This window comes from Lissotriton helveticus, chromosome 7, assembly GCF_964261635.1.
Source record: "Lissotriton helveticus chromosome 7, aLisHel1.1, whole genome shotgun sequence".
NCBI classification, from domain to species: domain Eukaryota; kingdom Metazoa; phylum Chordata; class Amphibia; order Caudata; family Salamandridae; genus Lissotriton; species Lissotriton helveticus.
The window spans coordinates 46042757-46059638 of record NC_136068.1 but is presented as its reverse complement, the minus strand read 5'-3'; the positions used below and the strand labels follow the sequence as shown (position 1 = coordinate 46059638).

The window sequence follows — 16882 nt, the reverse complement described above, 5'->3', positions numbered from 1 at the left end:
CCCTTCTGTCCTCCAGCTCCTTTGGTGGCAAACCAGTGCTACCTGGCCTGGAAGAAGCCCCCTTAACAGCATATCTACCCTAGGAGTGGGGTCTTCCGCCTCCCCACTAAGATCTCCAGACTGCCCACTGGCCTGTTTTGCTGCTAACCAGGCCCTCAGCCCCTTTTGTAGCTCCTCTTTTCTGATGAGGACCCTTACTTGATTGTGAGGGTTTTGCAGATAGCTTTCAATGACTTCGCTTTGTAGGTTTCCAGCCTCTCCTCTCAAAGGCCACTTCCAAGGATGCAACAGATGATGCAATTGATTCAGGCATGATGCAGTAGGAAGTTAAAACTCCAAAACTATAGGATCACAAAGATAGACCAAAAAACAGTATGTTGCACGTAATGGTCTTAGATATGGTAGTAGTGCACACCAATCACTGTAAGTCAAGTGCAAACACAAGTCTTATCCTCACCACTGACATGGAGGTGTCTAATTGGCAGAGGTAGGTAATTTTGTCCAAGTAGGGACACTTCTTCCTAGTCAGGGTAAGGGAGTTACACTCCTAAAATAACCCCTGCTCATCCCCTTGGTAGCTTGACACAAGCAGTCAGGCTTGGTATACACTCAAAATATCGAGTTTTTAATATCGATTTACATTAATATCGAATTAAAAATATAGAATGGACACAATATCGAATGGACAGAATATAGACTACAAAAATATCGAATAGAATAGCAGTAATATCAAATTCAAAATATAGAATGGACAAAATATCGAATGGACAGAATATAGACAACAAAAATATCGCATGGACAGAATATAGACAACAAAAATATAGAATGGACAGAATATAGACAAAAAAATATTGAATTTGAGGTAAGTAAGTTAATATCAATTTTTTAATAATATCCAATTTTTTAAGTGTTTTTTTATGTTAGTATATGTGTGAAAAGTGTATATTTCTTTTATAATTAATTTTAATTAATTAATTTTATGGTATTTAATTTTTGTGTGATATAATTCTGTAGCGGGTTGTGGGTTTATAGGGGAATAGGGTGGGAAGTAATTTAAATATAATTAATTAAATATGTTAATTTATTTATTGGTGTTTATTTTGAATGAATTGTTAATTCATTGTTAATTGGTAATTAGTTAAAATATAATTGGTGATTAATTTTGAATTAATTGATAATTATGTTAATTGTATTAATTTATTTATTTTCTGTAGCGGGTTGTGGGTTTATAGGGGAATAGGGTGGGAAGTAATTTAATTATAAATATTTTTTTTTATTTTTTTTATTTATTGGTATTTATTTTGCATTAATTGTTATTTAAATTTTTAATTGGTAATTATTTAAAATATAATTGGTAATTAATTTTAATTAATTTATTAATTGATAATTATGTTAATTGTATTCATTTATTTTCTGTTGCGGGTTGTGTGTTTATAGGAGAATAGGGTGGGAAGTAATTTAATTGTAATTAATTAAATATTTTAAAATTATAATTTGTATTAATAGGTAATAATTTTTTATAATTAATTTGTATTTTTATTTTTAATTGATTACTTATTATATTATATAAAATTGTTAATTACTTTTAATTAATTTGTAATTGGTATTAATATTTTATTTATTTTTATTCATATATGAAATATTTACTTTCCCTACTGTTACACTCTCTGGAGTGGGAACAGTAATTTCTACCCCTATGCTATCCAACACTTTCCCTACTGTTGCACTCTCTGGAGTGGTAATAGTAATTTTTACTCCTATGCTATCCAACGTTTTCCCTACTGTTGTACTCTCTGGAGTGGGAAATATTGTTACCCTCACGCTATCCAACGCTTTCCCTACTGTTGCACTCACTGGAGTGGGAATAGTAATTTTTACTCCTATGCTATCCAACACTTTCCCTACTGTTGCACTCTGTGGAGTGGGAATAGTAATTTTTACTACCACGCTATCCAACGCTTTCCCTATTGTTGTACTCTCTGGAGTGGGAATAGTAATTTTTACCCTCCCGCTACCCAACGCTTTCCCTACTGTTGCACTCATTGGAGTGGGAATAGTAATTTTTACCCCTACGCTATCCAACGCTTTCCCTACTGTTGCACTCACTGGAGTGGGAAATATTAATGTTACCCTCACGCTATCCAACGCTTTCCCTACTGTTGCACTCTCTGGAGTGGGAATAGTAAGTTTTACTCCTACGCTATCGAACACTTTCCCTACTGTTGCACTCACTGGAGTGGGAATAGTAATTTTTACTCCTACGCTATCCAACACTTTCCCTACTGCTGCACTCTGTGGAGTGGGAATAGTAATTTTTACCTCTACGCTATCCAATGCTTTCCCTACTGTTGCACTCGCTGGAGTGGGAATAGTAAATTGTATGCCTAGGCTATCTAACGCTTTCCCTACTGTTGCACTCACTGGAGTGGGAATAGTAATTTTTACCTCTACGCTATCCAACGCTTTCCCTACTGTTGCACTCACTGGAGTGGGAATAGTAATTTGTACCCCTACACTATCCAACACTTTCCCTAACTGTTGCACTCACTGGAGTGGGAATAGTAATTTTTACCCTCCCGATATCCAACGCTTTCCCTACTGTTGCACTCACTGGAGTGGGAATAGTAATTTTTACTGCTACGCTATCCAATGTTTTCTATACTGTTGCACTCACTGGAGTGGTAATAGTAAATGTAACCCTCCCGCTATCCTACAGTAAAAATATTGTATATTTTTTATTAATATTATGTTTAGATATATATATATATATGTATTAAAAAATTAAATAGTTTTTTTTAAGTTACAATAATTATTTATTAATTTTAAGGTTATTTAAGTATTTTAAGTATGTTTAAGTTCATTATATTTATTATTTCATTAATTTTCAATTACTTTTAAGACATTTAAAAAATTCGATATTTTGACTAACTATATTTTTTACAAAGATATTTTTGATTCGATATTTTTGTACTTACCTGTTTGAAGATAGGGATTCGATATTTTTGCATTCTATATGTTTTACTCGATATTTTGGTAAGTCTATATTTGTGTCATCGATATTCTTTCAGTGATCCGTCAGGCTTATCTCAGAGGCAGTGTGTAAAGCATTTGCACATAACCAACAGTAATGCAGTGAAAACAGTACAAAAGGACACCACACCAATTTTGAAAAATATCCAATATTTTTATATATACAAAACAAGACCAAAATGATAAGAATCCAACATACAGTACTTAAAACTGTATACCTTGCAAAATATCCTTAAAATTGCAGAATTACCTCAAAAACACAGCTCGTACGAGTCGGTAGCTATGTCTGGGGCTACTGTGATGCTGAAAAGAACAGAGTCTAACAGTTCCAGCCGACGAAGTCGGTACAGGGCATCTAAAGTGTGGACAGACTTATTAACAGTACCTTTCTCGTTGCCGCTGACATGTTAGTGCGAACCTGTCATGGCAACCGTTGCAAAACAGAAGCAGTGCAGGGTGCAGTGCCCTCTCAAAGCAGTGCAGGCAGCGGCTCGGTGAGATCATCCAGACAGCGTCGGTGAGACCAAGGCTTACGGTGCAGGGCAAGGCGGTGCTTTATGTGGTGCTTGCAGGGTGTGGTACGATGAAAGCAATAGAGCCGGTTAGCAAGAGCTAGTGTCGGTCAACCCAGACTGCTGTGTGGGACAAGGCGGTGCGTCGTGAAACTTACGAGCGGTGCCCCCAGCCACGATGCGGTTACGGGTGTCGAAGTCATCAGCAGCCATGGCGTCGGTGAGACCAGGATGGTGAAGTGAAGCAAGGCAGTGCGGAGTGCAGTTCCCACAGGTCACAGTGTGAGCAGCGGCTCGGTGGCGGCGGTCATCGTCATCGGTGAGACCAGGGTTGCGGTGCTAGAGGCAGACGATGCCTTCTGTGGTGCTGTGAGGACACAGAGCCAGCAACTGAGTCGGTTGCGTTTGCGTTCTCTGTGGCAACTGAAACAACGGTTGCAGAAGTGGTACCCAGAGGTTGGTGAAGTCTTTGCAGTCTCTGACACTTCAGAACAGGAGGCAAACTTAACTTCAAGCCCTTGGAGAGACTCAGCTCAAGTAAAGAAAGTTCAGTCCAGTCCTTTAACTGCCCAAGGCAGAAGCAGCAACTGCAGGGCAACCCAACAAAGCAACAACACAGCAAAGGGCAGTACTCCTCCTGGCAGCTCTTAAAGTTCTCCTCCTTGGCAGGTTCATTGATTCCAGCGAGTTCCTAAGTTCTGTGGTTTGGGCCCCAATATTTATACCACAAAATCCTTTGTGAGTGTCTGTGCTCAGTCCAAACCGAATCCGTCCTCCCTGGCCCAGCTTCCTGGCAGGAAGCGGAGACACCATTCTTCATGGCCGACCAGGCCCATTCACTCCAAAGTCAGACAGTTAATCCACAAACCCAGCAGAGGCACACAGGATGGCTAAGTAAGAAAATACCTACTTTCTACAAGTGGTATTTTCAAACACAGAACATAAAATCATCTATACTAAAAGAGGCATGTTTACATTCTAAGTTCAGGCATAGCAAACTCCATTTCCCTATCTTGTCCCAATGGGAATTTATGCTTATAAGATGTTACAAGTAAAACTCCCACTCTTTACTATGGGATCGTTAGCCTTGCAGTTGTGAAAAACGAAATGCAGTGCAATACACTACCAGGACATGCCATACACACCAGTACATGTCCTACCTTTACAATACAAAGCACCTTGCCACCGGGGTACCATGGACCTACCTTAGGGGTGACACCTGTAAGGAAAGGGGAGATTAGGGCCTGGCAAGTGGCAGTTACAAACTGGTGCGTTTTCTGTAGTGGAAGGTCTGAGTTACCTTTTCAGGGCCACTAATGTGGGTGGCACAAGCAGTGCTGCAGGCCCACCAGTAGCAGATTGATTTGCATTCCCTGGCACTCTCAGTGCACTATTCTAGGAGCTTACCAGTAAATTGAATATGCCAATCATGGAAACATCAAGCCATACAACAATTTATACAGGAGCAATTGCGCTTTGACACTGAACAGCATCGTGAAAGAGCACAGAGACATTAAACCAGCCAAAAGAGAGTCAAAACCAGGAGGTCAGAAAGAAAAAAAGACAGGAAAACACGCCAAAAGATGCCAGGTCTAACACACACACATTGTTGAACCTGGTCCTTTTATGCACGGTCACCCCCAAACATTTTGGGCCTCATTTATGAGGTTTTGCCGTAGGGAAGCGCAGCAGGCCTTCCCCTGCTGCGCTTCCCTACGGCAAAAGAAAAGGGCAGGAATACGCCGTATGTGTGAGATACTGCGCATTCCGGCCCTTTTCCCCTGCGCCGGCGCACAATGTGCTACTGAGCACCAACGCAGGCACCTTTGCACAATGGTGCCTGCCTTGCGGGGATGATTAGTTTTGTACAGGCAGGGAAACCTCTCTGCACAAAAATAATCACGCGTAAGCTTTTGGCACTGCCTCAGATTTACGATTTCTCGTAAATCTGGGGCAGTGTCAAAAACCCAGGGATGTTGCTGGGAACGCCGCCAGCAACACCCATTGCATGCCACTTCAATGTAGAACACTGCGCTAAAGGGACTGATATTTATCCAGCAGCATTAAGCCAAAAATAGTGACTTAGTGCTGCCTGATAAATATCACGCAGGCTTCTGCGCCACGGAACGTCACAAAAAGTGACGTTGCGATGGCGCAAGGGGCCTCATAAATGAGGCCCTTTGACTTTATCCTTCCATTCTTTTGCTGAACTAATTTTTGTTGGGTCTAAGGATTGTGTGCCTTTTACCACTGCTATCCATTATGAAAGAGAGTGCGCTTGGGAGAACTGGCTTACACCTAGTTGGCCTATTTAGTCTAAACATGGTAGAATTGACTTACACCAAATTGGTATATTTAATTTATTGTAAGTCCCTAGTAAATAGGTACAACATGTGCTAAGGGTCTGCATATTAAATGCCACTTAGTGGGCATGTTGCACTGATTATGCAATCTACTTATGTAGTCCTTTAATCATGTCTGAGGCCTGCCATTGCAGCCTGTGGTGCAGTTTTAAACTGAAATTTCGACCTGGGAAAATAAACCTTTTGTCAGACTCAACCCTGCCTTTTTAATACATACAAGCCCCGTGTAGGGTAGGCCACTAAACAGCACACTGGGAGGGTGCAAGGTATTGAAAAGTAGAGCCTGTAATTTTAACTTTTACATGCCCTGGTAGTGAAAAACTGTTTTTCACTACTGCTTTTCCCCATAAGATAACTTTGGAGTTGCCATATTACATTTAAAAATTACCAAATCGGAACAGGTAACCAGCTCATGTTTGGTGTCTTTGGAATAGTAATGACACTTCTTTTGCTAAAGTCAGATTTTAACATAACATTTTGAAAAGCCACTTTTAGAAATTTGGCATTTTCCTGCCTGAGCCATTTAGTGCCTACAGCCTGTCTCTGGGTCACATGGCTGGGTGAAGGCTGCAGTTGGTCTTTGTATATTCTTCCTTGACAGCCACACATAATAGAGTGCTTAGGTGTGCCTGGATGGGCCATCACTGCCAGGTTAGGAGAATGGAGTTAGGCACAGCCCCACTTACACCTGAATGAACAGTGTCCGACCTTCACACAAAGGATTACATATCCCCTGTAGTTAGTCTGGAGCCAGTGTAGGGGAGGAATAAACCCTGTCAGTTTAGTCCTACTTCATTTATTCAAATAGTGCATTTGTTCAAGATAGAACACTGCCTTACAATACTCACTCAAAACATCAAATAGACATACATCAGATGGATTTAAAAATTAAAACTACACCATTCCATGTGCGTGCTAGCTGCTTTTTATCCACATAAATACCTGAGCACTTCAAACGGAATCCTCTAGAAGTTTCTCCCACTTCAAAGAAGGCACTAGGTAGAAAGATTGGAGCTCAGACACCAACTCTGCAGTAGACTCCTGGACCTGTGGAGACTTCAGAAGAAGGTCTGGTTTGCTTCTAGAAGATCTGCCCCTCTGCTACTCGGCTACTTTGCTGCTAAGCTGCCTGTTAAAGTGACTCAAAGGGTCAACCAGCTGACCTTCTTTTCTGAACTACAGGAACATAAGCGATAGAGGGTCCCTGCAACTACCCAGCTGACCTGCCACCTGGACCTGCATGCCTCTGTTGGAGTGAGTTTCTGACCCCAGAGTGGTGCCCCTTTGCTTCTGGTCTATTAGAGTGGATCAGTTGAGCTCTCCTGAATTTCTGGGATGTTTGTGAATGTGAATGCCCCCATTCATGGCAAGACCTTGCTGCCCGTGCTGGCCACCAATGAGAAGTTCCAGCAAATCAACTCTTTCCACTGCAACAGCGACTAGCATGGTGACCACCAGTGCTAAGCTACAACCCCAATTGTCTGCAACCTCAACAGGTTTTTAATGCTACAACAATGACTGTCTGAGATGCCCAGCTGGCTCTTTGTGCTACTTCAATGGACACTTCTTGGCCCCTTCCACCTTGAACTCTTGGAGCTGGACTGAGGAGGTACCTCTTTCAGCTGGACTAATCCGGTCCCTGTATCCGACCCACACTCCATCGTCGTCGGCCTGAACTTGTGACTTTCTCCCGGTGTGGCACAAACAGAGAGCTGCGAGTGACATTTTGGGATTTCTGATGCTATTTCAACTTAAATCTTTGAAAATGTGTTACTCCAGTTCTCCTGATTGGATTATTGTCGCTTTTGTGTCAAATTATTTATTACATTTTGTTCTATTTTCACAAATTATTGTGGGATTTTCCTTGTTGATTTTTCACTTAATACTGTTTGAAGACCTGCAAAAATATTGTAAACATTGCCCTAAAGTTAATCCTGACTGATCTGTGACAAGCTACCAGAGGGTTGAGGCCAGGTTAATTTGGGGTTTGCGTAAAACTTCACACCGACAAGGATTGTGGTTGCTGATTAAGTAAGGTTTCACCCCTCAACCAGTAACCCAATGTATTACACCCATGTAATAACATGTAAGGAAATCAAAGGGTAGGAGAGCTGTCTGTGTTCAAAGGCCTACATTGTGGGATTCCCATCCAGTCACCTTGAGGTTTCCATCGATTGTATTTAGAAAAGCACTTAAGTTACACCTGTTCTTCACATCTGATATTTAGCCCCAGCACCTAGACAACCCAGTAGTTAGTGTGTGCTATGTACGTATTTTGATGATATTTGCACACCATCTTCTCTCCTACTTCTGTGACTTTCTATAACAACTGTTAGTTTGTTGACCAGTTGGTGTTGTATAATTCCTAATTCTTTTGCAGGTCAGTCTATAAATCAACAGAGTGTTTGTGCCTATTTCATGAAGTTAATCGCAAGATACAAGAATAACTGGTCTGCTAACAGGTTATTCAGAGTATCTGCCCCTTGCTGGTCAATCACAGAACCAAGCAGACCACTACACCATAGTGGAATTCATATAAATGCTTAGTAATTTCCCTCTACACTTCCATGTGTATGATAGACTAGACCAGACACCCACCCCTACTCCCTGGCTGGCTACTCCCTCATGAGATACTGATCATAGGTTCATGATGATCTCACACCACCATTCTGAACACTGTCATCCGCATTACAGCGAATGAAATAGAGACTCTGATTTTTACAGTAACAGTGTATTAACCCCTTAAGTGCTGCCGTCGGCCATTGGCCGACTGCAACGCTACCTTGCTGGTGCTGCCGTCGGCCAATGGCCGACGCGCCCCGCCCGTTTTGCGGAAGTGCGCACTTCCGCAAAATCGCGGGCGCAGTTGAGGGTTAAAACATCAATAATGACCTTTACAGTCCGCGCTTTTATAAAATACGCAAGAGACATCGCATCTGTGTTGGACTAATTTATGCTGTAGAGTGCGAGGGTGGAGGCGGCTCCTCTGTAATTGCGTAGGAGGCTTGCCCCAATGAGTCAGTCAGCGTAAACAATATTTTAATTGTATTGTCCTGCTGACTGGCTGAGTGAGGGAGTCTTGGGCGGGGCCGGGCATGGAAGGGAGGAGAGGGTAGTGTGCACTGTAAAGTGTCCATGCCAGTTTAGCCGGCTGTCGCAGGTTGGCCAAACAGACATGTGCAGTTAGGTTTCTCCAACACGCCTGTGTTGCATAAACAACGGAGGCACTAGCAGCCTGATTCATCATTCTCCCGTTTTGCGAGCCCCTAATAGCGAATCATAAGAAATCGCTATTAAGGACTTGCAAAACGGTATTCATGTAGGAATTGCAAAAAAGATTGCGATTCCTTCATGTTCCTTATTTGCGATTAGCAATTAGCTAATCGCAAATAAGGATGCGATTTCAAGGGTGCAGGGGTGTCCAAAGGACACCCTATAGCACCCCTGAAATGTAATCTACATTGGTGTTGCGCACACACATGTCCAAAGGACATGTGTGTGTGTAACATGCAACTTAGAAAAATGCATTTAAATGCATTTTTCTACGTTTTTGCTATTTACCACGAAGTTACAATTCGTGGTAAATAGCGGCACAAAATTGCAATTTCGCAATTTTAAAATGATTCATGAATTGCATTTAAGGAATCTCACATAGAGATTCCTTAAATGCAATTCTTCGCAAATGTGCGAATTCTTAAATAGCGATTTTTGCATTTGGGATGATGAATCCCAAATGCAAAAATTGCACTCGCAAAGGGCCAGATTCTGAGAATCTTGCTCTTGGCGAGTGCAATTTAGCTTGATGAATCAGGCTGTAAGGCGCTGTCTAATCAGCAAACGAGGCAGTCGCGCTCAGACCAATCCTTGCGCTTCCGTCATGCTATTAGAGCAGCGTCTGGATTGGATGTGCTGGGCTGGTGTCCCCGGAACTGCTGGGACACTGCGGAGTTAAGAAAGGAGCACCGACGCTTTGGTCCCAAGAAAGGTAGGTTTTTTAAAATGATATCTACCTATGACCCTCTTGGCGTGTCCCTTGTCCCCCCTCCCTCCCATTGGAGGCTTGCGGCGGCCGTAACTGCTTCGTGGTGCTCTAGTGAGTGCTTGAAAAAGTTTGATTTGTGAAAAAGTAACGCCACTTTCATGTAGAGCCCTGTCAAATCTTTGCTCCTGCTCAGAATAAAAGCCCAGCTTTCAGGGTGCTCAGGGCATCCACAATGTTTTTAAAACATGCCACTAACTTTGCACTTTCTTGTTCAATTCCTGAGCAGAAGAGAAGGCGAAGGCAGCTCTGAGCGAGCAGGAGAAGAAGGCAGCAGAAGAGAAGGTGTTACAGGCAGAGCAGCTGCTGAGGGACCAGGAGCGCAGCCACCAGGAGAACCTTTTGAGGCTCGAGGCCAAGAGGAGAGAGGAAGCCGAAAGAGAGAGGATGGAGGCACAGAATGCCCTGGAGGACATGCTGAGGAGACGAGAGGATCAGATGAGGCAAGAATATGAAGAAAAGGCCCGCAGGCTGGAAAGTGAAACTGGAAACTTGATCGTAATTGGGCCCTGCGGAGGAGGCGCTTCGGGGGCCGTTGGGAGACTCCTCTCTAAAGTTTTCCGTTTCTGATCATCCACTTGCCCCGGTCTAGCGATACCTGCTACAAGCATAATCAAAAAAATGATGCAGACAGAAGTGTTTATTTTTGCTTCGCCGTCTCAACCTGTACAGCAGGTCCAACATATTTCCCAAAATGCCAGTAACTTTAATACCCAGAATGTACCAAACATGTAATATTCTAATCCTCCAGTGACCACATGCGTTCCCTGTCGAGTTGCAATAATCCTGATGACACTATATGGCCACTGCTCTTTTATCGAGGGCTGCCTGGCCTTTGGAAAGGAGCATATTCAAGGGATCCTCCCAGTTGATTGTATCTTTATTAGTTTTGTCTGGATTATGGAGCTTCACTGTCCAAAAGCTTCCATGTTTCTGTTTTGAAAGGTTAGGGAACATGATTCTGGGAGGAATAAATACATTTATTCATCTATTGGAATTGTTCTTGGCAGCTCACTGCTTTTCCAAAATCATCATAAAATATGAGTATGTGCTATCAGCTTTCAACCACATACATAAAGTGGGAGCATCTATTCTACCTCAACTCTGAACACAAAGGTGCTGTGAGGAGAGATGGGTGACTGAAAGGCAGTAGGTTTTGTTATGTGAGATTACCCTTCTGAAGCTAAGGAAACAAGTAATGCGGATTTCTCCCTTTAAAAGATCAGAGAATTATTGATTGTTCTAAAAATAAGACTGGCCAGCCAGGCTCCTGTAAAATTCTTGGTACAGCTGATGCTTCTCAATCCATGGACTAGTTATTTTGTTGTAATAAGTGATTTACGCTTACAAGATAACATCTATGGAATGAAAATGACTTGCATTCAATTGAATATGATGTAGAGCGAAATAATGATGATAAATGTTGAAATTATTAAGATCCTATAAAACATGTGACATGCTTTAAAATAAAAATGGCCTCTGCTGATATCAATAGGACATATGGTGAAATTAATATGCATGCATCGAAATAAATAGTATCCTTTTTTAATAGAATTTTACATTTTGCTTTAAAATTCATATGACTTACACTAAAATGAATGGCATTTGTTTAAACAAGTATGTCATGCAGTGCAATTAATATGACAGATCCTGAAATTAATACAGCATACAGAGAAATAAATACAACATAGGTTGAATTAAATTACATATTTTAAATTAGTATGCAATGTATTAAGTGAATTACATGCAGTGAAATTAATATGACTTATATTGAAATGTATATGGTACTGTTGAAATTATTGTGGCGTGTATCAAAATAAATATGAGGTGTTCATTGAAGGTAATATAAAACCCTGAGTGACACATGTGTCCTATAATTAAACGATTAATTACATGTTGAAAGAAATATGGACCATACCCAAATGAATGCTACATACTATGAAAAAAAAGAAGACATGCTTTGAAATTAAAGTGTTAAATGAATTACATGCAATGAAATTAATATGACCTATATTGAAATGTATATGGTACTGTTGAAATGAATGTGGCTTGTATCAAAATAAATATGAGGTGCTCATTTAAGGTAATACAAAACCCTGAGTGACAAATGTGTCTTATAATGAAATGAGTCAAATACATGGTGAAAGAAATATGGCCCATACCCAAATTATTGCTATATACTTTGAAAAAAAGAAGACATGCTTTAAAATATAAGTGACATGATGAGATTTAAATTCCATGAACTAAAATTAATATCACACACGCTGAAATGAATGTAACGTTCATTGAAAACACAATACATTTTGCAATTGAAACACATGGGCATGCAGCAGGAGGAGGCTGCGTTACAGGAATATGCAGCACGGGAAGTTTGAGGCTCAAAGATGGGACAGTTCACAGCCCTATTAACATTTGTATGGAGAAGCATTAGTATTATTATTAATATGGCAATACAACTCAGTCCGTTTGAAATTATTACCGGATCTGGGTTTAAAAAATGTAAAACAAGTTGCACATGAAACTGTGTTATGGGAGAAAATGCCACCAAAAAGTTTCACCGGCTCAGGCCAAGCAGTAAATCATAAAAATGGATCAAAATAAACTGAGGGGTAACGTTTCAAAGCAAAATGTACATGAATGCCTGCATTACCAACTACACTGGCAGGGAGAAAATGACTGCTTATGGATGTAATGGTTTATGCTTAAAAGAGCATTGGCCATCAGTGAGTAGAAAGGAATGCCCAAATGTACAGCTATCAATAAAGACAATAAAAATGCTGACACACACTACCAAGCATCAACATGATGGATGTGCAGATTGTCCATGTCTCCACAATGAATGCATTCCAAACCCAGATTCAGCTATACCTACTGCAGCAGAACTAGGTCGTCACAGAACCCACTCTTAAGGCCGATCATACACTTGATGGCATCTTTACGAATAACCCTAATATTATCTTAGATAAACTACTGCCGCTAACATGGACTGATCATAAGGCTATTTTCCCAGACAACAATAAGGCTGCTGATAATCTCAATCAGATCAGCAATTGACCTACTGGTCCCAGAAAAATCAAGCAAACAATGAAGAAATCATGCCTCAGCCCCATGGTACAGTGCAGAACTTAAAATCCTAAAAGCAAAATGTGGGTGCCTAGAACGTACTTGGAGGTTAGACTACAGTGAGCAGGCAAACTCAATTATAGACTAGCCCTAGTTGTATACAAATAAGCAATTAAAATAGCCAAAATGAATCACTTTACCACTTATTTAGAGGTGGCAAGAAATTCAGCTAGAGAGCTTTTTAAAACTGTCACAGCTTTGACTAAGCTGCAGCAGGATAATCAATTTTCTCCAGATCAAGCCTTCTGTGATAAAGTGGCAAACTTCTTCCAGGCCAAAGTTCAAACGGTCTACAAGGAGCAGGGAACTCCTCAGACAAGGATAATATGGTGTTAATAGAGGACGTTATTTCTCAATATCTTACCACCTGTCAACTGTCTGGTTTCTCCCCTCTAACTGTTCAGAGAGTAAATAACCTGCTACTATCGATTAAATCTGGCTCACCGGCCAATCCCTGTCCTCCTGCTATACTTTATATGGATTCCCCACTTAGATGACAGAATAGCAGTAAGCCCTGTTATATGCTGGCTGAATTGCTGGCTGAACAATGATATTCCATTAACACATGCCATATTGAAAGAAGTCTTACAGCTAGATGGGAGGTTCAAAATACCGTGGGTGAAGTACATAAAGGACAGCCTAACGGCAATTGACCGACGGGATCTGTTTTATGCCCCAAATTTAATTACAAAAACAGATGTTAGTTTGGTTAAGAACGCTATATTATTGCTAAGAGGTACCGACAGAGAAGAGGTTGAGATGCAGAAGGCCAGTGTGAGGAAACATTTTCTATTAAAAACTTGCTTGCAAACGGAACCTTATCTGACTTGGCCTATGTCCAGTTATGAAAGATTTTTGTTAACAAGGTTCCTCTTTGACCTCTTCCATCTTTTACTGGCTGTCCCCAGTGGGGCTCAACGGGGAGAAGTGTTGCCAGCTTGTGGCTGCGACGGAAAGTCTCCACAAGACCTGGCACACTTCCTTTTTATTTGCCCCTATTATTTGATCCCACGGAAATTATACCTCAAACCGTGCCTCAAAAAGCTGAGTTTTTCACAAATTAAACCTGCACTTTATTACTTACAACTACTGAATAGCGATTGCACTTTATTTGTTTGTAACTTTCTTAAAAAAGCCATCAGCTTTAGGAAAAGCATGGATGGCTAATTACACTGCATCTCTTTTAGGCGTTTTTAATATCACAGTTATTTATATTTTTAATCTCATGTTGCCCATGCTCGTACTGCCTAATATATTGTACTGTATACTGTGTCTTTATTTGCCAATTGAAATGAATTGTTTTTTAATGTTATTTTTATTGTGTGTTTAAAATTGCACTTTTATGATTGTAAAATCTACAATCGAATAAAGATTTTGACTTGACTATACTTTATATGGCTTCAGAAAGGGTTAGTACCCATTTGGCCCCACTCCTGAACAATGTTCTTACTCCAGGTACCTTCCCCTCTTCCTGGAAGAAATCTTGTATAAGGCCCATTTTGAAGAAACCCTCAGTAGACCCCACCAAAGTTAAAAACTGCCAGCCAATATCTTGCCTACCGCTTGCAGCCAAAATTATACAAAGATTCATCCATCAAGACCTAGCACGCTACCTGGAATCCAACGGCCTCTTAGACTCTACACAATATGGCCTCAGACCACATCGTTCAACCGAATCAGCCTTCGTCATGGCCACCGAGGAGATACGTAAACAGCTGGACAGTGGGGGGAGAGCCGTCCTCATCCTACTGGACCTCTCAGCAGCGTTTGACACATTTAACCACCTGGTACTAACACAGAGGCTGAAGTCAATCAGAATTAAGGCGACAGCTCGAATCCTATTCCTCTCTTTTCTTACCTCCAGGGAACAGAGGTTGTGCTGGGGTAACCTCACATCAGAGGCCTTTTCTCTCACTTGTGGAGTTCCTCAAGGTTCAGCATGGTCACCGACCCTGTTCCACATTTATGTTACTCCTCTAGCTAAGCTGATCAAACCACACGGTTTCTCGTTGGTTTCTTATGCAGGCGGCACTCAGATAGTCAAGTCCATATCTTCAAGTGCAGAAACAATGGCTGGGATGTTTCATACCTGTCTGAAGCACATCATTGGATGGATGCATCTGAATGATCTTAAATTGAACACTGATAAAAGGGAGTTGGTGGAGGTGGGAAAGGGACTATCACTTTGGGAATCATTTGTAGTGGCCAGCTGATGCAGGATGATGTCCTGACCCCATTGAAAAGGTCAGAAACTTAGGAGTCATGTTCGATGATCAGCTCAATTTTGCAGGTCAGATCAATCTCCTGACTTCCTCATCCTTCTTCCTCCTAAAGATTCTGCATAAATTTCTTCTGTTCATTCCTCAAGATCTCAGAAACACTGTCGTAGTCGCCTTAACACCTTCGCCGCGGTGCTGGAGGGAGAGGGGGGGGTGGGCGCACAGTGCGCCACGGTGCTTGTGATGAGCTCGTCTCGTCATGCTGCACGGTGGCGCTGTGCTGATGACGAGCTGAGCTTGTCATGACCACGCCCGTTTTTCAGAACACTCAGCACAGCGGGGGAACTAACCCCGTGTGTGAGCACCGCACGTGTCATGACGAGCTCAGCTCGTCATCAGCACACAGCCTCCGTGCCTCATGACGTCATGAGCACGCAAGGAGCTAATTCTTTGTAGAATTGATTACTGTAATGCGCTCTTTCTTGGCATTGACAAACGCCAACCTATTAAAACTTTAGTCTCTGCAGAACACTGCAGCGCATTTGCTGTTCAACATCCCGGAATTCCACCCCATCTCCATCAGTCTTAGGGAGCTCCATTGGCTACCGGTCAAGCAACGCATCTGGTGCATAAAGCATTATACCGAGTGGGACCTTTGGATCTTCAGAAACTTTTTTCATGGCACATCTTTATGCGTGACCTAAGATCAGACAATAAAGGACTAGTTCAGGTCCAAAAAATTCAAAGGGCTAGATGGGGGAAAGAAGCCTCTCCCATCAGGCAGCTAAGCTTTGGAATTCACTGCGGTCGTTACTAGACTGCAACCAAATAGACTCCTGTCCAGGAAAACGCTCAAGACCTGCCTATTCCCTTCCAAGAAAAAATGCAATACTTCCCTTGCTGGAGCAGTTCTCGTTACTCATTACATTTCTAGTGCCAAGACGCCTCAGCATTCGCGAACTCTATAAATGCCTTACTTACTGATTTACTTACTTACTTACTGGGCAGAAGCAGCCCAAAAAAAGGGCCATTGACTCTTTCACCAGCTTCCTCTCACCACAAGGTCCAGGTTCATCATGAGGTGCCTAAACCCTCTGAACATGTGCACAATCTCTATACAATTGCTAGATTAGAAAGGCTACTAAAATACAAATATGTTATTAATATATAGTATTTGAAAATTATAGCACAATATTAAACAAAACAAAAAGGGAGGTCAAGAAACAATGCACATTAGACAACATCAAAACAAATATCAAATAAAAGCATACAGTACATGAAAATAATGTGTGTTGAAATTGTCTGCCATCTACCCATAAGTATCCTACTCCACCACTACAAATTGTGCCAATAGCGAATTTTGAATGATAGCAAAATCATCATTGATGTTTCTGTCCCAATCCATCAAGCATACATCAGTCCCTACTCAGGGCTCAATGTCATTTTTTATTTCGGCAATCAAATTAAATAGCATATGACCAAATGTTTTAAGCAAACCAATTTAGCAAAAGTTCAAATACATACATGAACATTTCCTATGAAACATGTTAAAATAAAGCCTTAAAATACAAAATGTCTGAGAACTGTTCTGGATAC

The 16882-nt window shown here is 41.4% G+C and overlaps 1 protein-coding gene across 8 annotated transcripts in view; it reads left to right on the top strand.

The window, feature by feature from the left end:
• Positions 1–16882, top strand: part of LOC144767990 (guanylate-binding protein 1-like) — a 333964-nt gene that overhangs the window by 302320 nt on the left and 14762 nt on the right. For 6 of the 8 annotated variants that reach the window (XM_078651374.1, XM_078651379.1, XM_078651376.1 and 3 more), the window contains one exon: positions 10174–12038. The exons of the other annotated variants lie outside the window; for them this stretch is intronic. In XM_078651374.1, coding sequence (XP_078507500.1) covers positions 10174–10514 — 341 coding nt within the window. In that variant the 3' untranslated portion in view covers positions 10515–12038. Of the gene's footprint in view, positions 1–10173; positions 12039–16882 lie in introns of those variants that run through there. 8 annotated transcript variants of the gene reach the window in all.